Genomic DNA, 24,374 nt, shown 5'->3' with positions numbered 1-24,374 from the left:
AGGTTGGAAGGCATCCAAAGCATGCAGAAATGTAATCACAGTGTGAGCCTAACCACTTCCTTATCTTCATTTTGAAGATCTAATAACAATGTGAGCAAAATCAATCACCCAGAGCTGCTTCTGACTGCTCTCTGAAATTATCAATTGATGTCTTTTTTGAAACGTCATCTGTAGTGTAGCTGTTCTGCAAAATATCCAATAATGTGGGAGGGGGGCAAAAAAATAGAGACACATCTTCCCTTGTTCATAAACTGCATTCTTGACTTTAATTAGAACAGCAAGAGAAAAGAGCCTGGGAAAACAATAAGTGCTTGGCTTCCACCCCCTTTTGTAAATTTGAAAAAATCATCTTTTAGTAGTGGATAATGTTGACAGATTAATAATGGCGATAGATAATGTCAGACGGCGAGGGTTTGTTTTGTGGCCAGTTGTTGTCACTGTACGTCTCCCAGGGTCAGACAGAGTGACAGACAGGCACATGGGAGTTGACTGTGGGAAGGTCACTTAGCGCAGGACGACAGGGACCAAGCTATGGGGACAAGGTGAGGGGGCTGAGGGGGTGACAGGAGCGGGCCGGAGGGGGAAGAGGGAAGAGGGGCAGTAGAGGACGTGAGACCTGTCCCTGGGAACCGGACTGCAGGATAGGATTCATTCAACTCCGCTTCCTTCACAAACTTAAAATAGAGCCATTGTACTGCATGCGGCTGAGAATGTGTGTATGTGTGTGTGTGTGTGTGTGTATCTTTATGTCTGCATGCCTGTATGTTTGTGTGTGTGATTCAGTTTCTCTGTGTTATGTGAATATTTTGTGAATGCGCCTGCATGTCTATGTGTGTGTCTCTGTGTGATTGTTTATGGACTCCCTGGGAGCGTCCCTGGGAGGACAATAGGGGCCTGGAGATGCCTGGGAATTCAGTTTGATGTGCAGGTGATGAGTGGCAGCAACTGACTCACACCATCAACCAAACAGATTCACTTACAATGCCAGGATCTGGACACACCTCTCCTCCTTATTTTGCTGGAAAACTATTGTCAGAGTATTGATGGGAACACAGCATATCATTCATACTGTATTTCCTCTGCCTTAGCTTCAGCCAGCTTGAAGCATGCTAACAAGAGATGTCATATCATGAGATGTTATTTTGTGTGTGTGTGTGTGTTTGTGTGTTTCGGTGTGTGTTTCATACTGACACCTTCTATATCTGTCTCCATGTCCCTGCAGGCGAGGTATGCCACAAGTCCTATACCCAGTTCTCTAACCTGTGCCGCCACAAACGCATGCACGCTGACTGCCGCACACAGATCAAGTGCAAGGACTGTGGCCAGATGTTCAGCACCACATCCTCCCTCAACAAGCATCGGCGCTTCTGTGAAGGAAAGAACCATTTCACAGCAGGGGGATTGTTTGCCCAGGGTATGCCACTCCCTGGTGCCCCAGGTTTGGACAAATCAGCTCTGGCGATGGGCCACAGCAGTGCTGGACTGGCTGATTACTTTGGTGCCAGTCGCCACCATGGCGGGCTTACCTTCCCTGCTGCCCCAGCATTTCCTTTCAGCTTCCCCGGCCTCTTCCCCTCTGGACTCTACCACCGGCCACCACTCATTCCTGCCACCACCTCTCCTGTCAGACAACCAGCACATGCACCTGTTGCTGGACCCGGTGCAGAGCTAAGTAAGAGTCCACTGCTGCCTCCGAGCCCCGGCGCTCAGGAGTCCCGAGAGCTCCTCAAAGCTCTCCGTAAAGATGGCGGTTCACCTGGCAATCAGATGCCAGGCTCAGAGCTCCACATTCAGAGTTCCTCATCCTCCACAAAACAGCGAAACAAGCAGAGTGATCAGTCCGAGAGCAGCGACCTGGACGACGTCAGCACGCCCAGCGGAAGTGATCTGGAGAGCACATCAGGCTCCGAGCTGGAGAGCGACATGGACAGTGAGAGGGAGAGGGGGGCTGCTCGAGAAAATGGCAAAGGCCCCAAGAGGAAGGCCAGTGAGGGAGGCCCCCAGAGCCCCAGCCTGACAGGCAGCAGTGCTGCTAAAGACTTTGCAGGCCCTTCTCTCATCCCATCCTCGCTGGACGAGCACACAGCTGTAACAGGGGCTGTGAATGACTCTATTAAGGCCATTGCCTCCATTGCTGAGAAGTACTTTGGCTCCACAGGGCTGGCTGGCCTGCAAGACAAGAAGGTCGGGTCTCTGCCCTATCCCTCCATGTTCCCACTGCCTTTCTTCCCAGCTTTCTCTCCTTCAGTTTACCCTTTCCCAGACAGGGATCTCAGACCTCCAGGCCTAAAGGGCGAGCCACAGTCTCCAGCAGATGACTATAAGAAGGCCCAGGGAAAATCTTCATCTGAGTCACCATTTGACCTCACAACCAAGCGAAAGGAGGAAAAGTCAGCCCCATTCACTCCCTCCAAACCAGAGGCCTCCCACTCTGCCGGTCAGGATCAGCCACTAGACCTGAGTCTTGGGAGCAGGGGCCGTGGACGCAATCCAAGAGAGGAGGAGACAAAGAAGAACCTGAGTTATGAAGAGGAGAAGGGAGTGGTGGAGATCCCAAAAGCAGACACCTCCTTACAGCATGCCAGACCCACCCCTTTCTTCATGGACCCTATCTACAGGTATTGTTATTCCCAGTAGCTTACTTAGCCTTAATTCAAGTCACTCCTGCAATTTGACTTAATGTGTGGACAGAACAACAAAGTGCTGTCACACACTGTATTATGCAAGAGCATGAAAAAGATTTAATACTTTAAACATGATCATGCAATTGCCAATTCTAATTTTTTATAATACTGATTATAAGTGTTCCAATGTTTGCTACTGTGCATGCGTTAAGAGCTGATAGAAATCTACTATTAGCAGGGTTGAGAAGAGGAGAATGAGTGATCCGTTTGAGACTCTGAAAGACAAGTACATGCGGCCAGCTCCCGGCTTCCTCTTCCATCCACAGGTAGGCTCTCATTGTGACATTCACGGGAATGGGGAGAACTTGGGCTATTCACGGGAAATACGATGAAATGGCAACAGTACATTTCTAACTATCCACTGGTTTATGATTACTTAGTTTTTAAGCTGATCTTAGATGCCTATAATGACCCTAGATTGAATAAATAGACAGCAACAGGTCTAATTTGTAGGTTAGTCCTGCCAATTTGAGTTTTCAATGGCTGTTACTCGATGATTTGTGTGATGTTACCAATGCAACTTCGCTTTGCTTTGAGTTCATTGTTAGCTACATATGTAACAGCACTATGGCGTTAAACCAGTCAAAATTAAAAAATTAAAATATTATGATTCTCTCTGTGAGGAGCTCTTACTCAGAATGGCCGTCCCAGGCTGACCAAGCTGGATTAATGAGCATTAGTATGTGGCTCCAGCCTTATCCAAGCTACTGCCTGTTAAGCCCGTTGTTGGCTATCTGAAACAGATGTGGCAGAAAGAAAGGGCACCCTGTGACACGTCCTCCCATAACATGTCTTTGATTACAATATAAAAAACGATATGCCCTTAAAGCAATGATTTCTGCTCCTGGGTCCTCTGTGCCAGTATTTCCAGTGTGAGACTTTGTATATGTATATGCATATATGTGTGTGTGTGTGTATGTGCACGCGAGTGTATGTGTGTCTATGATGTGTTACACTGACATTCATTTGTTCAATCTTCCCCCGCGGGTGAGAACGGTCCGTCGGAAAGTGAAAACACCACTTTCTCAGGCATATGATTTTTTTTTCCTCTTTTCTGGCCGTTTCAGGTCTGGTTTTTACAGGCTGTTTCATTTGTCTGATTTATGTCCCCTGTCCAGGCTGCTGCATGGACCCAGGCTGCAGCAGCCACATGGCCGTCCAACACGCCTTAATGAGGTGTCCTATCAGTAGAAACACTAACAGAGTGCTTAGGCCATCTTTATGACTTTATGATGTCTGGACACACAAATCATTCCCAGAAACACCAGACCTGGGTTGGTCTAAGCCAGACCAGGGAAGGGGCCCTTCTGTATACTTTTGAGGGGGCTTGTTTTCAGTCACCTGACTCACTATTGAGCCATATATCAAAAAAGAGGTTGCAAAAGCTGAGGGGACTGGAACTCTTTTTTTGAGGCTTTAGTGATTCAGCTTTTTATTTCCTGGCAGGAAATTTTACTGCTAAGCAATACTGGCTTAGATTACATACTGGAATTGTATTTGTAGCCTCCTATAATGAGCTTATTGAACACCAGGAAGTGTTGGGAACTATTAGAGCCTCCTATAATTCCAGCGCCATAACTCTGCAGATAGGCAGCTCATTGCTCATTCAAAGTTAATCACAGCGAGACCCATCATCCCCTCTATACCCATATGTGTCCAATCAAAAGCTGTTGATTCATGCGCCACTTCCTGGTTCTGACTGCTTTCTCTTTTCCTTCTGTTCCGCCCCTCAGTTTCGTTTGCCAGATCAGAGAACTTGGGTAAGTTCCTCTTCAACCTCCAGTTCTGCCATGTGTCTGTACCTCTACCAAACAGACCCCATCCCCTGATTAATGCATGGGCTGCATAACAGTTTACAACTGACATCACCCTGCATTCGCATGGCTTTAGCCAATCACCATCACGCACTGACTGGACCTTTGTCCACTTCTGTTTTATTCGTAAGAAATTCCATCTGAATGTTTATATTGAACAAAATATTATAGTATGTTGTAGTGATTCACCTTGAGCACTTGAGCCTTGCATTTTGGTTTGTTTACATCTTTACATTTAGATGTATCCCCTCTCTGATTCACATGAAAGGGTGGGGATTTCCAGCCGAGCTACACCCTGTCCATCCACCACCTCTGACTATGTGTTTGCTTATTTGGAGAATGAAGTAGGGCTCTTGCAAATGGGCATGGGGGAGATGACTGGAAGGTGGGGTGGAGGGTGGTGTTTAGGGGGGCTGCTTTACATCAGCGCAAGGGTAACAGTCTCTTTGGGACACTGGCGAGGGGAGGGGGGCGGGGGGGGGGGGGGTTAGTTCCTCCCTCCAAACATCTGGTTCCCGATTAAGATCAACAATTGAGAATGCATCTCACTAATTAAGGCCCTCACAGCATCACTGACATCTGAAGATAGCCAATCAACTGCTGGTCCCTGAGCGACGCTACAGCAACAAGCAAGTTCACAGACGCTCACACACTGCCCAGGGGGGAAGGACAAGGGGGTTTTGGGAGGTGTGCGTGTTTGGATGTGCATGTGTGTGGGTTGGTTTTCGGGGGGTTTTCTTATACAAAGGACTGGGGAGAAGGGGGGTTATAAAACCTTTGAAAAATCACTTTAGAACAAAATGTGGAGCTGTTTATCCTCCCGTCCTTTAAGTCGAACATTTTACACACATGGCATTGTCAGACAGTGGCCTAATGAACCTGACTCACCATCCATAAAAAAACAGCTCAATGGCTGAAGGTTTTTGAAGTGTGATCTGTGGCAGGCTGATGGTTACGAGTTTCAGTCGTTAATATATCTAATCCATTGGTCTGGATATGTGAATCATCTACTTCTCAACTGCATACAATGCATTTGTCTGGTTTAGAGAAACTTCCGAAACACTTTTGATTGATTTTGGAACATTTTCACAACAAAATGCGACATGACATAACGAAAGATTACACAAAAATTTAAAAAGATTTTTGTGTTTCCTTACACCAGCAGGAACAATGCTACAGTGGGTTCAAAAACAGTACCAAACAGGAAAAAATAATAATATAGCAGTATTTGTTTCATATCATGTACAAAGTTCAATTGCTCAGTTTTTAAGAAAAACATACGAAGTGTTGCGTTTGCCAAAGCACTGTATCATTGTGAAGTGCATAGTGTCCAGTGACATTGCATTCCACTACATACAGCTGGACTAATACCAATATCTCTTTTTCATAACTATGCCTTCAATTTAAAGGGTGCAGAGCCGAAAGTTGACCAGAGGTGTGAGATTAACTCTTAATAGAGTGCAGCAGCATGAGTGGGTTGAGACCGAGGATCAGAATTCTCCAGTAGATGGAGCCGGGATGGAGTAGTTTCAGCTCTAAAAAAAAAGTGTCTTATCAGACAGGCTCGATACTGCCGACAGCTTTAGGGGCCCTAATGTTCCTGAGAGTTATGGGTTCTCATTGAGCAAAGCAGACAAACTGAGCATTCACGCCAGTGCCTGAAAAGAGCCCAGTGAAATACACAGTGCACATTCAAAAGAAATATGAAAGCATTTCACCTCCCTCTTCCCCGCAACCCCTTTCCTATCTTTCAATCCATTCCCCTCCTTCTCTCTCTCTCTGTTCTCTCCCTCTCTGTTTCTCCCTTGCCTTTGATTCATGGCATGCAGCATTGGCATATTCATAATCAAACGGACCTGACACTCCACATCCTCCCTCAGTGGGAACGTCGACGGCTGCGGCAGGAACTTTACACTCGGCCGTCACTCCTAATCAGCCGCTCCTAACACCAGGCTCCACCACCATCCATCAGCCGTTCTCTCTCTGGACTCCTTCTTTCTTTCTTTCTTTCTTTCTTTCTTTCTTCTTCTTTTTTTCTCCACTCCTCTCCCCTATCGTCTAGTCCTTCATCAAGCGTCTTCTCCGATTCTCTTCCTCTCTTTCTTTCCCCTCGCTCTGCTCCATCTTGGCGTTAAGCCTGAGAGTGACAGGGGGTGAAAGCAGGAGATGGAATGTCAGAGTCGTAGCAGGGCTCTGGTGGAGGACCCGAATCACCATTGATTTGTTGCCTTATTGAAATAAGAATAAGAAACAGGCTGAAAATTCAATACACGCAAAATAATGCAAATTTGTGTGGCCCCCTTTAAAAAAACGAAGGAAAAAAAACTTGTGTGTGTGTGTGTGTGAGACAGGGCTGACAGGCCCTGCGGCCTGCTGGGACCCCCTCACCCCCACACCTCCCTCTCCTCCTCCCTCTAGTTCTCCCTGCACTCCCCCTCCAGCCCCTGCTCCTCCCCCATCCCGCCCCTCTCAGCACAGCGATATCATTATTACCCGTGTCTGGCCCTTGATCAGTAATGTCAACATCTTTCATATTGACGAATGTGCTGTCTGCCCACATTGTGCACAGAATGGTTTACAGCCCAGCAGTGGACATGAATCACTCCTCTGCCACACACACACACACACACACACACACACACACACACACACACACACACAAACACACACATGGACATGTATCTGACAACACACAGATACACACGAAGCATGAACGATGGCGCTCACATACAATGCCCGTGCCTATAAGCACACATATCCTGTGCACACACACACACACACACTCTCACAAACAAATGCATTACAAATACATTTTTTTCTCTCACACACATACATATATTTTCTCTTTCACATACATCGATGGTAATTAATCAACTACGGCCACCGTGCAACACATAGTTTCTCATACACACACACACAGACCAACTGACAAGTACACATATCTCCTCAGAGAGTATCTGATGAAAGCAAATGTTCAGTTTCATTAGTAGATTGGCTGCAGTCTTGTGTGTGTGTGTATGTGTTTTGTATCCCCTGTACATGTGTATGTGTATTTGTAAGGGAACAAGAGTTGTATGAAACACACATAAAAAAGTTTCACACCTGCTTTCCCCCTGACCACGAATGGGAGAATTCAATTTTTTTGTTTTATAACAAAGTTATGAATCAGTATCGCACGTCGTGTTCATATACACAAATACCAGGGATTTGACCTTGTGACGCATGAATCATTAATGAACGTCATAATAAGAATTCACCCAATACCTGTTTCACTTCATTTCACCTGGTATGATGCCTATAAACAATGCACGTCAATCAAACAAGATATGAACAAATCTGTAGAGAAGGTATAAATTAAATCTTCAGTAAGAGGCCCTTCACCGTAAATCAGAATCAAATCTATTAATGTAAAGACGTCAACAGCAAAAGTAAAAATGTATGGTTGCTGTAATTCTTTTGGTGTTTAGAACATGTTCCCCTTCCAGTATGCTGGCCCGAATTATTCATTTTGGTTTTTGCATTTTACTGCAGCCTACAATCAGAAACAAAAACAAGTACGATGATATCCTGCAGAATATTTGCATGGCTATCTACAGAATCAAAGCTGTGAAAGTAACCACTGAGTTATCTTGAACAATTGAAATCTCCCAGCTTAAGAAAATATCTTTTATTCTTTTACTTTCAAAAGAATTTGGTCCGAGAGTTGTTTTTTTGTTTTTTTAATGCAACAGACATCATCATGAGAAGTGGTGCAGCTGATAAAACTCCATTTAACCATCTGTTTCTTTGCTTTGCATGTTGGACTTTGCAATGCTAAATAGTATTTTTTTATTTTTTTTTAAGTAACAGCACTAACTCCCACACTCTGTCCTTTGTCTCTTCTGTCTCTTCAGATGTCGGCCATTGAGAACATGGCAGAGAAGCTGGAGACATTTGGCTCCTTGAAACCAGAGTCTGGTGACCTGCTCCGCTCCGTCCCTTCCATGTTTGATTTCAGAGCCCCACCCTCTGCTCTTCCAGAGACGCTGCTGCGCAAGGGCAAGGAGCGCTATACATGCAGGTAACTACAGCAGTCGGTCTGGCATGTATTATTTTCATTTTTAACTTTCATGTTGTTCATGAATTTCTGTTTTGTTTTTTTTGAGGGGGTGTATTGTTATTTTTTATGTGTTTGTGTGCTACTGAGTCAAAGTTCCTGTTCCTGTGTTGTTGTTTTTTTATTTTACAGTTTTTCAGGTACTAAAGGAAAACCACATGTAAAAAATGTTTTTTTATTCTTTTACAGATATTGTGGGAAAATATTCCCGCGGTCTGCCAATCTGACCCGCCACCTCAGGACTCATACAGGAGAGCAACCATATAGGTAAGACTTTGTCTTCAAGTCTAAAGAGCAGTGTTAATACACACCATCTCTTGCAGCTGTGTACTATGTTGAAGTGGTGTGTGGGTGTTTAGTTTTGGTTTGTGTCACTGAACCGTTACAAGAGAAGACAGTCCAACAGAAACATGTTGGCTGAATATCATCCTCTTCCCTTGCCTTCTACCAGCATCCACTCAAATATTCTCCTCACTTCCATGAATGCACACAATACAATACTGTATGAGCACATATTCCACCAGTCAAAAATCAGATTTGCACAATAGTGCATTAACTAACTCCCCCATGAAGAAGAGCGAAAGCAGCAAACGCACTTTTCGCACAACACATTCTCAAGCAGGCAGAAAGGCAGAGAGACACAGCTCATTTGTTAACAGTGCATGGATGTTTTCCCAGGGAACTCTTGTCTACAGTTAGAACAGAGTTTATGTATGTTTTCTTATGTCGTAAAAGCTTGGAATAATTATCCTACTGCTAAATAATTTGCCTGATGAAAAATGGTGTCCGTCGCCTGGGTGACAGGACGAGGGGGGTTTTTGAAGCTGGCCTGGTAAAAGAGCAGAGCGGAGAGGGGAAGGGAGGAAGTTCGGAGAAAAATTGGGGAGATGAGGAGAGCGGGCACACGTCCAGGCCCGGCAGCTGTGGTCATTTCTCTTGTGCGCACGAGGCCAGGCTCACAGTCATCTGCAAGCCCACTGGCTACTTGCCGCACCGAGTGAGGCTTTCTTGCCAACTAAAAAGGTTATCACAAGATTTAATTCCTTTCTTTTCAGGAATCATACTAATAATCATAGTAATCATAGCAATTTTGTTTTGTGTTTGGAAAACTTTTGTAATCGTTAACAAAGTCTCCCTCTTCAATCTGTATAAGAACATGAACACCGCACTGGGCTTTCACTGAGTTTTCCAGGTGCTGCTGAGGTAGAAGTAACAATGCAGCAGCAGTCCGGCACACATGTAAAAATTAATCTTGCACATTTACTACATTTGGAGAATGAGTAAGATCTGGCTAGCACTGCTCAGCTTTGTAGTTACTAAGGTAGAGGAATGTTGGCCCAAAGCTTGGAGGGGGCCTGCTGACCACAGGGGAGAGGGAAAGACAGACACAGGCCTCTACTGCCCCAGCCTGATAGCCTGCACTCCACACGCTGGCATGCCATTAAAGATCACCGCTGTTTATTGTAATTTTTTGTGGAGATAACCGGGGGGTTCCTGAGGGACAGCCAATCGAGCGAGCTAATTCCACCAGAAGAAAAGATGTAATCTTCTCGTATAATTTTGCATGAAGAAACTTGGCAAGAGGCTCTAATTTTGCAGGGGTAGAACCAAATCTGTTGCGTGCTTATTTTGTGAGAGAAGAATGCAATTTTATTGCGCTGGCTGGAGATAAGAGGCAGAGCTGTTTCACCTTAAACAAGCTCCTCCATCATGTCTGGGACTGTGGGACTGCTGGGACTGTCTATGTGTGTGTGTGTGTATGTGTGTCCTACATTATGTATCTCATTATGTTTCCCACAGAACATCGGTTCCTGATTCATTATGCAGTACAATTGTACTTATGACTAGCAGCTTGTGTATGTTTCTGTTTTTGTCATTTGATAATTAAATGAATTAATTAACTTTTCCTGCAGGTGTAAGTACTGCGACCGCTCCTTCAGCATCTCCTCCAACCTGCAACGTCACATTCGCAACATCCACAACAAGGAGAAGCCTTTCAAGTGCCACTTGTGTGACCGTTGCTTCGGTCAGCAGACCAACCTGGACCGTCACCTCAAGAAGCATGAGAATGGCAACCTGTCAGGTGAGGAGCAAAAAGTGAACGTACATTTCTTTTACTGTAGCCTGTAAAGATAATAAAATTACTTAAGTTTTCTCGGCTGTTTTTTCCCTCCATATTTTATCAGTGAAAATGAAAGCTGGTTTGCTGATATGTGAGATTTATAAATACTTCTGCTGATTAATATAAATCATAATTTACTGGTGATTGGAAACAATTTTACAAGCTGAAAAATTAAACAATATAAATCTGTCATCTATTCCTGCAACAGCACAAAATATTTTTTGAATGAGCTGCTGTCATCAGCAGCTCAGCCAGTGGGTTTGATCGGTTGCATCACCCTGACTTTGAATCAGCAGAACGAGCTGTGACACCTGGCCAGCAGCCGACAGCAACAAACAAATGTATCCCCAGCCTTCAGCACCTTCTGATTATAAACTGAGTCTCTGTAGATGCTAATGCACATGCGGTATTCTGTGGTAAAGACAACAGACTGAAAATATTAAGCAGCAATCACTTTTTTCCCCATAATCAAAGTAATAAAATCATGGCCTCTTAAACCTCACAGACACTTGAGCAGGTCCATCATTACAAATGCATTTTTGTGTAGCCAAACAGTTGTTAGATTTTACCTAACTTTATCTAAAGTTGCAGTCAAGATATCGAGGTCTCCAAAGGTACCAAATATTTCATGGAGAATTCAGTGGAAATGTGTACAACGTGATGCACAGTCCAGTTTTTCCCCACTGATGTAATGGGTGCACCATTACATCAGTGGGGAAAAATTGGATTTGAATATTTCACTCACTTCATTAACGCATTTTAACCAGCAGACACAGACAATACACTGCCATGCATGTGTTTCTATTTAAAGATACTTGTGGAAATTTAACAGGAGCAGACAAACACAGGTCCGTGGCACAATTTCTTTTTCATTTTAGACAATTAAAAAAAACAAAACAAAACAAGTAATTTAAAAATGTTTTAGGGGCAGCATAATGAAATATTTAAACACATCTTTAGAGATAAAACATATATATTTTCTTATTTTTGCAGGCACTGCAATGTCATCTCCTCAGTCTGAACTGGACAGTAGCAGTGCCATATTGGATGACAAAGAAGACTCGTATTTCAACGAGATAAGAAATTTCATCAGCAACACTGGCCAGAACCAGACATCCCCGGACCCCTCTGAGGAAGGGTGAGCTCAGTTTCACATGCTCATTTCAAATCTACATCTACAGAGCTAAACGAGAAGAAGAAGGATTACAGACAAATATTAGAGAACACACCAATATTATTGCTTCTACAATACTATAAACCCCTACACTTCCACAGCAGATACAAATGAGAGCCAGGGCCTCCTAAAAAAATCCAATACAGGAAAACTTTTATTTATCCGAAGCTATACAGCACCTGTTTGTCTAATCTACAGTAATCTACATTACTTCATACTGAACTCTTGCAGTAATTGTGGCTTTATTACCGTTGTTGGACTTAAAAAGGACTCCAAAGGCTTGAATAAGAATGAATAATGGGGTCAGCTGCTATCAGCCCATTTTAGACTTGCATTCTCGTACCACCCAGCTAGCCTTCGTTAATAATCACATCATGTTCAGGGGTCTGGAGAGTAGAGAGCAATCATCTGTGATGACATTTAAGATAATCACAGGTTTTGGAAAACATGCAGGAGCGCTTTATATCAGTTGCCTTTTGGCCACACGTACGAACAGATATCAGTGTGCATGCAACTTTGCCTGAGCATTATGCAAATAAATTCTTGGAGCTGTGATCGGGTCGGATAGCAGTTGAGAGGTCTGCTCAGGTCTCGGAGTTTGTTTTCACGTGCCTCACGTTGGTGTGATCACAGGGCAGATTGTAAGGCCAGATAGAGATCTCACAGACTGGTGTATGATTGTGCAGAAGGCCTGTGAGAGCAGGACTGGGCAGTAGAGGGACAGGGGGAGGGGCAGGAGAGGGAGTGCAGCACATCTGGAACCAACATGTCTGCCTACAGGAAGAGGGTAGAGGGGGTGGGGTCAAAGGGTCGGCCCGTGTTTCCTTTCAAAGTGCTTCTCTCCTGACTGCTTCTGATAGATACTTTATCCTCAGCAAATTACCACGTTTGAAAGCATAATTAGCGAATCTGTTTTCTTAATCACAGAGCTCTCGCTCTCTCTTGTGGAGCTAGTCCCTCTTCTCAGCCCTGTGAGCTCAACGCAGCACGAATACCACCTTGTCAGCCTCAAACTCTCCGTCCCAGCGGGAGCTCCGTCCAAAGCACAATACTATCAGCTGCTGATAACAAAGAAAAGATGATGTAGACATTCTAAAAAATAAAATGTAATCTGCAGTAATTTCCTCCTCAGGAGTCACTGCACACTCAAATGCATCCCTTTTCACATCCAGTGCAGGTATCCTGTTTATAAGCATTCTGTAATTATGTGGTGATGTGCTTTATGTGCTTTGTTTCCTATCTGTCTGCTTCTCCACGTCCAGTTCTCAGTCCTCATCTCCGCATCCTTTGTGTGAGAAATGGCATTTTTGGGAGCTGACGAAAGACGTCCCAGAGTGTAATTAGTGAATCAGTCTTAATGTGGTTCCAGATGATTTACCAAATGGTGGTTTCCTGTGGCGCTGAGACAGAGGGACAGATTAAGACTCAGGCAGTTTGGATAGCTGGCCCTCTCTCCTTCCACAGGGATAGAGGAATGGGCCGGTTGGCAACGCTCTCATAACTCTCTCACCAAATGGGGCTGTCAGCTAAATATTTTGCCTATTAGATGAATACGAGATAGCAGAGAAAATAAACAAGGGGAGAGGCAGAGCACTCCAGTTAAGTACTGCAACGATCAACCCAGTGCTGCTGTGCCCGAAGGGGCCCCAGAGCCTCGATGACAAACGGGATTCCGGCTCAGCTCTGCTCCATCCCAGCTGCCATGTCCTGCTTCAGATCCACCTCTCTCTGCTCTTTATTCTATGTGCTCCGCTGTTTTTGTTTATGTACTGAAAGAATTCACACAAAAACTTGTAGGAAACAAAAAACTAGAGACAAAAGCCAGCATCCATTTTATGAACAAAACTAGTGTCATTACCTGCTCTTTTCTTAAACATATATACAGTCCATTTATAAAATGTACAGTCAATAAGGTAGATGTCAGTGTCATTTATTCTTCCTCAAAATGTCTACTACTTTATCAAGTTGTATTGATCTAATCAATGTTCCTGGTCTGCAGGTTAAATGGCGGCCCATTTGAAGAGGAGAAGCCGCTGATGGCCAGCCGTGGGTCACGTGACCTGGAGGACGAGGAAGTGGAGGAGCTTGGTGCTGATGAAGAAGAGGGGGAAGAGCCTAGCAACACCCCTGGGAAACCGGAAGGCAAGGTGCTTCCAAGCAACCTTAGGGATGATATCATACAGGACGAAATGGATTTCACTGGGCCGAACGACTTGAACCTCAACTGCAAAACCTCTCCTAGGGGGTAAATTTGATACAGAACTACACAACTAAAACATAATTTTACATTTCGTGAATGATGATGTGCTGTCAAAAGTATCTCGAGAATGTCTTATTTTAATTTTCTGCTTGACCTCCAGGTACAAGGACGAGGAGGAGCAGAGCGGCTACTCAGCCTTGGATCATATTCGTCACTTCTCAGACATGCGCAAGCTGGAGGAAAGTGAACTGAGCGATGGAGATGGAGATGAGGACGATGGATCATTTGGCTCCCCCTCTCTGACCGAGGCAGTCAAACAGCCACTCTTTAGGAAATCTAAGTCTCAGGTAACTGAAACACCGGCACTTCTCATGCATGTTTGTCTATGCAGTGTACATACATATTTGCATTTAAGCATAGTAGTTAAATGTAATCTATCTGGCCCTCTCTGTCAGGCTTATGCCATGATGCTGTCTCTGGCTGAAAAGGACTCTCTCCACCCTGCCACCCACACCCCAGCCACCATGTGGCACAGTCTGGCACGGGCTGCTGCTGAATCCAGCGCCATTCAGTCCCTCAGCCATGTATGATGACACCCCTTTGCGCTTTCCCTTTCACCTCTCAACCCCCCTACCCTGACCTATGGCACTGGGAGCCCATTACAAGGGGGCTATCCGCGGGGGCCCTTGATCGTCCACAGAGAAACTGCTGAGCAGAACCACAGCCCATCTGACTGCTGAGCGGAGCGCCTTACATACAAAGCAGGGTTACTGTCCACACAGGACCCAGCCCCAGCCCCAGCCCAAGAAAATCTCCAACAGATAGAGAGCAAAAATGTCCCTCTGAGACCTTAAAATTGATTTCTTACATTAATACCAACTAGGATGCGGTGAAAAATAATAATGCTAAAATAATAATAGCTGTATTTATTCTGCTGAATTTCTATGTTTTGCACAGCAAAGGCAGCTGGTGGACATGGAAGAAGGATGTGCTGATGTATCATTGCTAGACTGCGTTTATTGCCCCAGCACATACAAAGCAAGGAGAACATTTCACGCCGAGGGGGTAAGTTTGGTTGTGTCTCTAAGAAGGTTGGTTTCAGCCTAGTATGCTACACCATGCGTAAAGCGTAAGAACCCTCTCATCTGACGAAAAGTATCTTTAAAACGTATTACAAGAATTCCCTTTAACCCCCAGAGATCCACAGGTGTTTCTCATTAATACATGTACTTGATGATAAAAATGAAGGGTGGGGTTGGCAACCTCAGTACAGATGAAAACCGCTCCATGTTAGGACGGCGCTAACAGCGCTTTAGTATCACTGAAGTCATTGAAGAAGAAATTTGAAAAAAAAAAAAGTAATTGTTAAACTGAAATCAGGCCAGTTGCCCATCTGCGTTTTCATAGCTGCGTGTGTCTGCACAATCACAGCACTGTACACAAGTGTCTACCAACTGTTCTCCACTGCACTCCATCCTGCCCGCCTGCGCTATCTGTGAAAGGATATAAATAGATTGTCTTTGTAGTGGAAGAGAAGAAAACACTTTTTTTTAAAATACTGAGATACGTAGCCAGTGCTGAAGTTAATTGTTGTTCTGTAAAGGGCATATGTCTTTTTCAAAACCCTTGAATCCATCCGTAGTCAGCCAACAATACCACTAAATAGCCTGAATGCTAGTCGTTAGCTACTCCATGCTCGTGTGTCTTTCATTTTTAGACAATCATGATTTTGTTTTGGTTTTTTTTTCCTGTTTTGTTTTTGGTTTTTGTTGGTGTTGTTGGTGTTATTTGCTGTTGTATGTTGAGAATTGTATTTATTTCTTGGCAAACTGTAGTTTGTTTACTGAATAGCACTGCTCTTAGCCCAGGTGATGGGGAGATTCCTCACCGGGCTGTACCAGAGTTCAAAGGGGTTTGTAGATTACATTTGAGTGCCGGATAGTATTAAACATACAGTTCACTCCTTATTCTTCTAATGAAACCGGTTGATGAATAGATATTACTTAGGGTTTTTTTTCTATGACAATTTAATGATTCAATTGTAAAAAATGAAAAACATAAAGAATGAATAATAAAAAAAAAAAGGCAGGTATAATTTCTTCATAAGCGCATGATTGGTCTGGTAAGATCTGTATCTGACATTTTCTACGGTTGTCTGCAAGCTTGTGTGACGTTCGGTTCATGTTAATCCCTTGTGCCAAACTTATGATAAATAACAGATTACTTTCATTTATTCTCCCGTTTTGAGGGACCAGAATTTTTTTGTTTGTTTGTTTTTGTCGTTGTTTTGTTTATAATCGATTTTAAAAAGTAATCAGCAAGTTGAGGTACTTTGTTTTAATGCTTTCTACAATGTAACTGTTATGCATTTCAATTCAATACTGTGGGAGGAATAACTAAGAAATAAAGGACTACAATGTGGACTGACATGTCTTCCATTCTCTCGTGGTTTCTCCTTAAACATTTTACTCACCCTTTGTCTCCCTTTTTCCTCACACCTCCACACTCCTTCTGGCTGCCCATCATTTTGGCCCAAACAGAGATTTATACTAAGAGACATGAGTCAGAAAACCACCTGGCGCTTTCTTCTGGCTCTCCCATGGCCTCTAAGAGCAAGGGAGAGCCTGAACTCTGGTCCTCTTTTTTTTCTCCAGGCTTTGGCTCACATAGAGAGAGGGAAGCAGAGAAAAGGCTGGAGAGTGCTTGAATGTGGTAGTGGGAGCGGAGGCAGGAATGTGTCCTCTTTATTTGTGTCCGTTTGTGGGGCATGATGGATGAGGTGGGTAGATGTGATGACCTGGCTCATCGCTCAAATGCTCAATAAGAGTCCCATCCTGCAGCAGGCCTCCCCATCCGGCACCCCCCCGCCCCCCTCTGTCACTGCTGCCAGCCAACGTGGGCGGACATTGTGGCTGGGAGGGTTGGAGGTTCAGCAGCTCCATTGTCCGGTGAGTAGCCTGGGTGGGGGGTTGGAGAATTGGGCATGACAGTGAAGATGGCTGGCGCTGACACTCCACATTTACAGTGCTCTTGGCATCCTAATGGATGGGGTGTTTTCTTAGGGCCTGTCGTCAGCCCTCAGGGCTCCATGGGGCGTCCAGCTTTGATGAGGTCACGGGGGGTCACGTCGTGTTGATAAGGTCAGCGTGGGTCGTCCAGCTTTGATGAGGTCAGCTGCAGTGATGGTTGTGATGGTGCAGGCCAGGGGCCATAATGTGTGGCAGTGATAATGGTCCTGTGTATGAGTTTGGCCACCTGTACTATTGTGGACTAATTTAAGCCTTTATGATCATGTGAATTTGTCAGCAGCATCGCTTTGCTGTAAAATTTGTTAAGATCTTTTTTAAGATCTGCTAATCCAGTACCCTCAGTTCTTAAGCTTGCTATTGCTGATTTATTTATTTGTTTATTTATTGGACAGTGGAAACAAGCTGTGACCAAAAAAAAAAAACAAAAAACACTGAAATATCATCAAGCTAACACTGTGACCTTGTTAGCATACAGTTGCCTATTTACAAATCCTGCAAGTTGGCATTTGGTGAATTGGCTTCACTCTCTAGCCTTGTTTTTTGTCTCCACCAACTCCTGACAGAAATGTGTGGCTTTTTAGCTGCTACATGCACCACTACAGTCACCAGCTGGTGACTTTGTCTCTTGTTTGGTTCTAAGCGGCTAGCATACAGTGCATTTTTAGAGCTTTTCCACTGAAAACAGTTGCCTGCTGTGACCAAAAGCAGGGAGGAAAGAGTGAACCAAAACAGTAAAGTTAAAACCTAAACAATGACCTGAAAGACTCTATAAAACTAGGAGAACTGCAGAGTCGTGTGTAAATTCTCTGTCATTTTGTCACTTCAAGCCACCCCTTTCATATTGCGCGCAGTCATTTGATCCATTGTTACAATAAGATTATTGATTATAGCAGTTATAGCAGCTTTATCTACTGTTTCTATAGTGCATGTTACATCATATTGGTGTAATTTAAGCCAGAAGCCTGATATCACATAAAGAAAGCAGTGAGAGAACCACGTTTTACTTTAAACTTTGATTTAGAAAATCTGTTTCTATTTTAAGTAACTGGGTCACATACAAAGAGTTTGATCACCTTTGATTGGAACAATCCAAGGGGAAACGATGCGTCATTCTGTAGGTGCAGTAAAACTATCTAGAAGCAACTGTTCAACAAGCTTTTAACAAACAGAAATTATACCTTGACAACATCTGGGAAGTAACTTGGCAGCAGGACTTTGCCACCTCCCCTCACAGACCACGCCCTAGCTGCAATTCAAATTGCCCATGTAATTACATCACCTACATAAAGAACTTCCCCCAGACAAAAGTCCAAAGGCGCTGCCACTTGAAAGAACATCAAAATATTATGAATAGACAGCAGTGTGTATAATGTCATTGTGTGTGGGCAGTGAAGTGGTGTGAGGAGGGCACCCGGGTGGGTTTGGAAGCTCAACATTTAACTGCTGTGCATGCGCTGGTTTGATCAGCGTTGATTATCACATGCCAATGTCACCCATGTATCCTCTCACACTTAATCAACACGTTGGGACGAGTTATTGCCGTCATTAACCCACAGCTTCTCATAAAGGGCTCAGTGTGTATTGAAGTGTGGCTGGCAGGGCCAGGGGTGTGAGTGTTTGTCTAAGTGTGTGCTTAAAGAGCTAAGGAAATCAGACAGAAGAATGCACATTAGTCAATGCAATCTGTTTTAGCAAAATGCTGTGTGTGCGTGTGTGCGTGCGTGCGTGCGTGTCAAAGGGGCTGGATCCCCAAGCTGCTGCGTCCCAAGTATGTATGTGGTCGGGTGGGCACACTGTGGGCAGCGCTTGGTGGGGCTTGGAGCCACTCAGCTAATGGGGCAGCTGGCACAGCCTCAGAATCCATCAGGCCTCATTACAGCTCCTGTTCAGCGACTGTCCGCTTTTTCAGTTCTCCCCTCCTTTCTGTTCTCACCCCCAATCCACCCTTCCTTTCCTCCGCCACCCGTCCATGCACCCAACACTGTGTGGCATGTAACTGCCCCGCTCCACTCGCTGGAGCATATATCATGCCCCCAGAGAGAGAGGCCATCACAGCTGGCAGCTCTCACACTGATTAACTTGGCACCCGTGCTGACTCAGACGCCAGGGGAAACATTTTCGGAGAGGGAGGCATGGATGGGTGTGGGAGTGTAGCCCTTGAGGAGAGATGGGGGGTGGGGGTAGAGGGTGTTGGTATGGAGAGGTACTTGCTAACAGTTGGCACAAGTGGGACGTGTGTTTCCCTGTGTGTGTGAGGGTGGGGAAACTCCACAAATCATCACATCAAGTTTTGTTGTGTTTACAATAATGGCAGCACCTCCTCTGTCGGTGTCCTCCTGTGTGTGTGTGTGTGTGTGTGTGTGTGTGTGTGTGTGTGTGTGTGTGTGTGTGTGTGTGTGTGTGTGTGTGTGTGTGCAGAGTAAACCGTTGCAGGCCAGTGAGACTTTCTTTCCCCTTCCTCTTCTCCTCTGCTTATCTTCTTGTCTTTTCTCCACCCCTGCCTTCTCCTTCTCAGAAAGCACCAGAACTTAAGGTTGTGCTTTCATTACACTGTTTGTTTTTCTCCCTGGAGGCTGCAGGTCATTAGTGTTATTGATGGACACTCAGCACCGTCCCAGGGAACAGGACAGAGCAGAGCAGCCATGCACATGGTTTTAATATGACGAGTCTAATCAGGACAGGCGTGGTGGCAAAACCACTTGGAGTCTGCTATTGAAATCATCTCATTCTTCGCTCATGGAGTAGATTAGAAAGTAGCTCATCAGGCCCTCAGCTCCATGTGTGAAGGAGTGGGTATAGCAATTTAGGGATGTGGTTCTGCTGAAGTAACCTATAAATATATGCATCAGTATCAGACAATTTAAATGTACTTTGTTATGTTAAATACATTAGACTATAAGTCAGTGTAATTTCCCCAGTAGATCCAGAGAGTTGTGTTCCAAACCTTCGCCCTCTTTTCCACTTTGAGCACCATCCAGTGGTGGAAATGGCCACGTACACCTATCTACAACTACACATTTAGGTTTGAGCACTTCACTCATGAATTAAACATAAAAATTCAACTTAAGTTTCTAGTTAGAAAAAGTAGCATGAAGATGATTTCTGCTGGAAGACTTTCTGCACCTTGTGTTCAGGCACCACACAGATTCCAAAGTGTGGGAGAGTTTGCTTTGCAGCCTCAAGATTTAACATTTATTTTTCCAGGCAACAACCAAGCAAATGTTGCAGGACGTGTTGAAATTATTTCCCCTTCTTTCTTTTATCTGGGCCGTCAACTTTGTCAGCTGGAGTTCAAAACACTGTGGCCCCTCTGGGAGATCTGGTTCAATGCAGAGGGACAGAAATTATCTCTGGAACGTGACGTTATGGCAGTAAAGTGATAGAATCTCTTTTGCAAAGAGTGGTGTACGCTTAATTACAGCGAAAAAGTACCCGTGATGCGATCTTACCTTTTACGGGCTATTTCATCGCCAGTTTCCTGCACCCTTCTCTCTCCCTCGCTCCTGATAAGCCAGCATGCTCGCAACAGGCCTTTTTTTTCCTGCAAAAGCCTTTCAGCACAAAGAGCATCTTTTTTCATGCACTTGTAATAAAACAAACGTGGCTTTTTCAAAAGTACTGAGATAATTTAAAGTGAACCAAAATCATGTCGGAATCAGTTTTTTTTATATGAGCAGCTTAAATATAAAAACAACAACTGTGAAGCAGTGTGGGTTTGGCTTCCACAAGAGCTTCTTCTTGATCTTACCATTTAGATGTCTTTTGGCATTGCAGCTCCTCATTTGTGGCACTGCTTTCTGCTGTGGCACAAATGTGCACAGGGTTGATCCAGCAGTGCAGTGGCCACCCAGAGCTCAGTGGATGGATGGGCTCTCTGGGCCTGTTTGACTGGAAACAGGTGTGTGTCATCTGAAGATGAAGGCTCAGCCGATAAACATTATTGGAGAACATCTGCTGCTTGTCACAACACAGGGCGAGCTGGAGCAGCCCCCCATCCATCAGCCACACTGTAGAGTGGGTGGTGGGGGGCTCCATCCTCCACTGGCTGGGCCCATTCACCCATCACTCACCTTGGGGATGCTGGATATGGGGTGCATGTTTGGTCCAGGCACCTGTCTGCCTCTGCCAGACCATAGCCGCCTATTGGCCGATAGAAAACGGTCCAGCGCAAATGAAAAATTCCTCAGGGATAGCAGTCTCTCTTCCTCTGACATTGACACCCCACAGACACAGAGAAGATCAGGCACATACCTTACACCACCAGTGTACCCTGCTCAGGTGCCTCCCACAACCACTTTAGACTACAGTCAGGGAGGCAGGCATGGCCTTAATGTTTGACCCTTCTCCGGCTGGTGAGAAATGCTTGGTTGTAGCCTAGCGCAAAAACACATGCTGACATATCCACACACACAGGATCCCATGGGCATAGACATAGAAAGCCGGAACCTCTCTGCCCCCTTTTTTCTATCACAATACTTTACCATGCCCTTCCACCCCACTGAGGGATCACCGAAATCAGCACCATGCAACACTGCATTCAAGGCACACAAGTAAAAATTAAAGCTGCAAGCAGCGATGGGCGGGCCCTTACACCCCGTGCGACCCGCGGGAGTTGCAGCCACCGCAGCCAAGCACCAGAGTCCTCCTATGTCCTCTCATCTCTCCTGCTCTTCTCCCCAGAGAAGCCCAGCAGTATACAGCAACAGAAAAGACATGGCCCCCTCCGAGAAGGGGGCACTATAAGTGAATCGTCATATGAGCATATAAATGAGTTGAGAGTCTGAAGATCATCCTGACTGTAAAGTCTGATCCACATTGGATGAAGTATGTGAGAGATGCAGGCACAAATATATCCATTTCCTGTGTTTTGGCGAAGTGTAATTTTCTTGATGGTGCCACGGGCAGACTGTGTAACCCACACCAAAACCAAAGTACTTACTAAGTTACTAAAGCATGACTTTTTTTGGCATATTTGAAAGTATGACTTTTTTTTGGCATATTTTGACGTCATGCTATACTATGACGTTTTTTATGACGTTTTGAGGCCTTACTAAAGTATGGCTTTTTTAGGCGTATTTTGACGTCATACCGCGACCAAAATCGGCCAAAAAAAGTCAAAATTGTTTTCGGCCTCAAAATGTCATGAAAAACGTCATAGTATAGTATGCCGTTTTTTTCGGGCAAAAAAAGTCAAAATTTTTTTTGGCCTCAAAATCTCATAAAAAACGTCATAGTATAGTATGCCGTCAAAATCGGCCAAAAAAAGTCACAATTTTTTTTTAGCTCTAAAAGTCATAAAAAAACGTCATAGTATAGTATGGCGTTTTTTTCGGGCAAAAAAAGTCAAAATTTTTTTCGAGCTCAAAATCTCATAAAAAACGTCATAGTATAGTATGGCGTTTTTTTTCGGGCAAAAAAAGTCAAAATTTTTTTCGGCCTCAAAATGTCATAAAAAACGTCATAGTATAGTATGGCGTTTTTTTTCGGGCAAAAAAAGTCAAAATTTTTTTCGGCCTCAAAATCTCATAAAAAACGTCATAGTATAGTATGGCGTTGTTTTCGGGCAAAAAAAGTCAAAATTTTTTTCGGCCTCAAAAAGTCATAAAAAACGTCATAGTATAGTATGGCGTTTTTTTCGGCCAAAAAAAGTCAAAATTTTTTTTTAGCTCAAAAAGTCATAAAAAACGTCATAGTATAGTATGGCGTTTTTTTCGGGCAAAAAAAGTCAAAAAATTTTTTTAGCTCAAAAAGTCATAAAAAACGTCATAGTATAGTATGCCGTCAAAATCGGCCAAAAAAAGTCACAATTTTTTTTTAGCTCAAAAAGTCATAAAAAACGTCATAGTATAGTATGGCGTTTTTTTCGGGCAAAAAAAGTCAAAATTTTTTTCGACCTCAAAAAGTCATAAAAAACGTCATAGTATAGTATGGCGTTTTTTTCGGCCAAAAAAAGTCGAAATTTTTTTTTAGCTCAAAAAGTCATAAAAAACGTCATAGTATAGTATGGCGTTTTTTTCGGCCAAAAAAAGTCAAAAATTTTTTTTAGCTCACAAAGTCACAAAAACGTCATAGTATAGTATGGCGTTTTTTTCGGGCAAAAAAAGTCAAAATTTTTTCGGCCTCAAAAAGTCATAAAAAACGTCATAGTATAGTATGGCGTTTTTTTCGGCCAAAAAAAGTCAAAAAATTTTTCGGCCTCAAAAAGTCATAAAAAACGTCATAGTATAGTATGGCGTTTTTTTCGGGCAAAAAAAGTCACAATTTTTTTTTAGCTCAAAAAGTCATAAAAAACGTCATAGTATAGTATGCCGTTTTTTTCGGGCAAAAAAAGTCAAAAAAATTTTTCGGCTCAAAAAGTCATAAAAAACGTCATAGTATAGTATGGCGTTTTTTTCGGGCAAAAAACGTCAAAAATTTTTTCGGCCTCAAAAAGTCATAAAAAACGTCATAGTATAGTATGGCGTTTTTTTCGGGCAAAAAAAGTCAAAAATTTTCTTTAGCTCAAAAAGTCACAAAAAACGTCATAGTATAGTATGGCGTTTTTTTCGGCCAAAAAAAGTCAAAAAATTTTTCGGCCTCAAAAAGTCATAAAAAACGTCATAGTATAGTATGGCGTTTTTTTCGGGCAAAAAAAGTCACAATTTTGTTTTAGCTCAAAAAGTCATAAAAAACGTCATAGTATAGTATGGCGTTTTTTTCGGGCAAAAAAAGTCAAAAAAATTTTTCGGCTCAAAAAGTCATAAAAAACGTCATAGTATAGTATGGCGTTTTTTTCGGGCAAAAAACGTCAAAAATTTTTTCGGCCTCAAAAAGTCATAAAAAACGTCATAGTATAGTATGGCGTTTTTTTCGGGCAAAAAAAGTCAAAAATTTTCTTTAGCTCAAAAAGTCACAAAAAACGTCATAGTATAGTATGGCGTTTTTTTCGGCCAAAAAAAGTCAAAATTTTTTTTTAGCTCAAAAAGTCATAAAAAACGTCATAGTATAGTATGGCGTTTTTTTCGGCCAAAAAAAGTCAAAATTTTTTTTTAGCTCAAAAAGTCATAAAAAACGTCATAGTATAGTATGGTGTTTTTTTCGGCCAAAAAAAGTCAAAATTTTTTTTTCGCTCAAAAAGTCATAAAAAACGTCATAGTATAGTATGGCGTTTTTTTCGGGCAAAAAAAGTCAAAAAAATTTTTTCAGCTCAAAATGTCATAAAAAACGTCATAGTATAGTATGGCGTTTTTTTCGGCCAAAAAAAGTCAAAATTTTT

At 43.5% G+C, this 24,374-nt stretch overlaps 1 protein-coding gene across 14 annotated transcripts in view; it reads left to right on the top strand.

The window, feature by feature from the left end:
- Positions 1–16,513, top strand: part of mecom (MDS1 and EVI1 complex locus) — a 131,855-nt gene extending 115,342 nt beyond the window's left edge. For 6 of the 14 annotated variants that reach the window (XM_041046030.1, XM_041046026.1, XM_041046027.1 and 3 more), the window contains 10 exons: positions 1,223–2,618; positions 2,860–2,950; positions 4,418–4,444; positions 8,392–8,558; positions 8,784–8,861; positions 10,508–10,677; positions 11,710–11,854; positions 13,890–14,135; positions 14,251–14,437; positions 14,546–16,513. In XM_041046030.1, coding sequence (XP_040901964.1) covers positions 1,223–2,618; positions 2,860–2,950; positions 4,418–4,444; positions 8,392–8,558; positions 8,784–8,861; positions 10,508–10,677; positions 11,710–11,854; positions 13,890–14,135; positions 14,251–14,437; positions 14,546–14,680 — 2,642 coding nt within the window. In that variant the 3' untranslated portion in view covers positions 14,681–16,513. The remainder of the gene's footprint in view (positions 1–1,222; positions 2,619–2,859; positions 2,951–4,417; positions 4,445–8,391; positions 8,559–8,783; positions 8,862–10,507; positions 10,678–11,709; positions 11,855–13,889; positions 14,136–14,250; positions 14,438–14,545) is intronic. The other 8 variants (XM_041046032.1, XM_041046029.1, XM_041046025.1 and 5 more) reach the window with 3 other exon arrangements.
- The last annotated feature ends 7,861 nt before the right edge of the window (positions 16,514–24,374 follow it).

This window comes from Toxotes jaculatrix, chromosome 9 (assembly GCF_017976425.1).
Source record: "Toxotes jaculatrix isolate fToxJac2 chromosome 9, fToxJac2.pri, whole genome shotgun sequence".
In the NCBI taxonomy this organism is placed as follows: domain Eukaryota; kingdom Metazoa; phylum Chordata; class Actinopteri; family Toxotidae; genus Toxotes; species Toxotes jaculatrix.
Note: the sequence above shows the minus strand (reverse complement) of the source record. Positions and strands in the feature narration are given on the sequence as shown.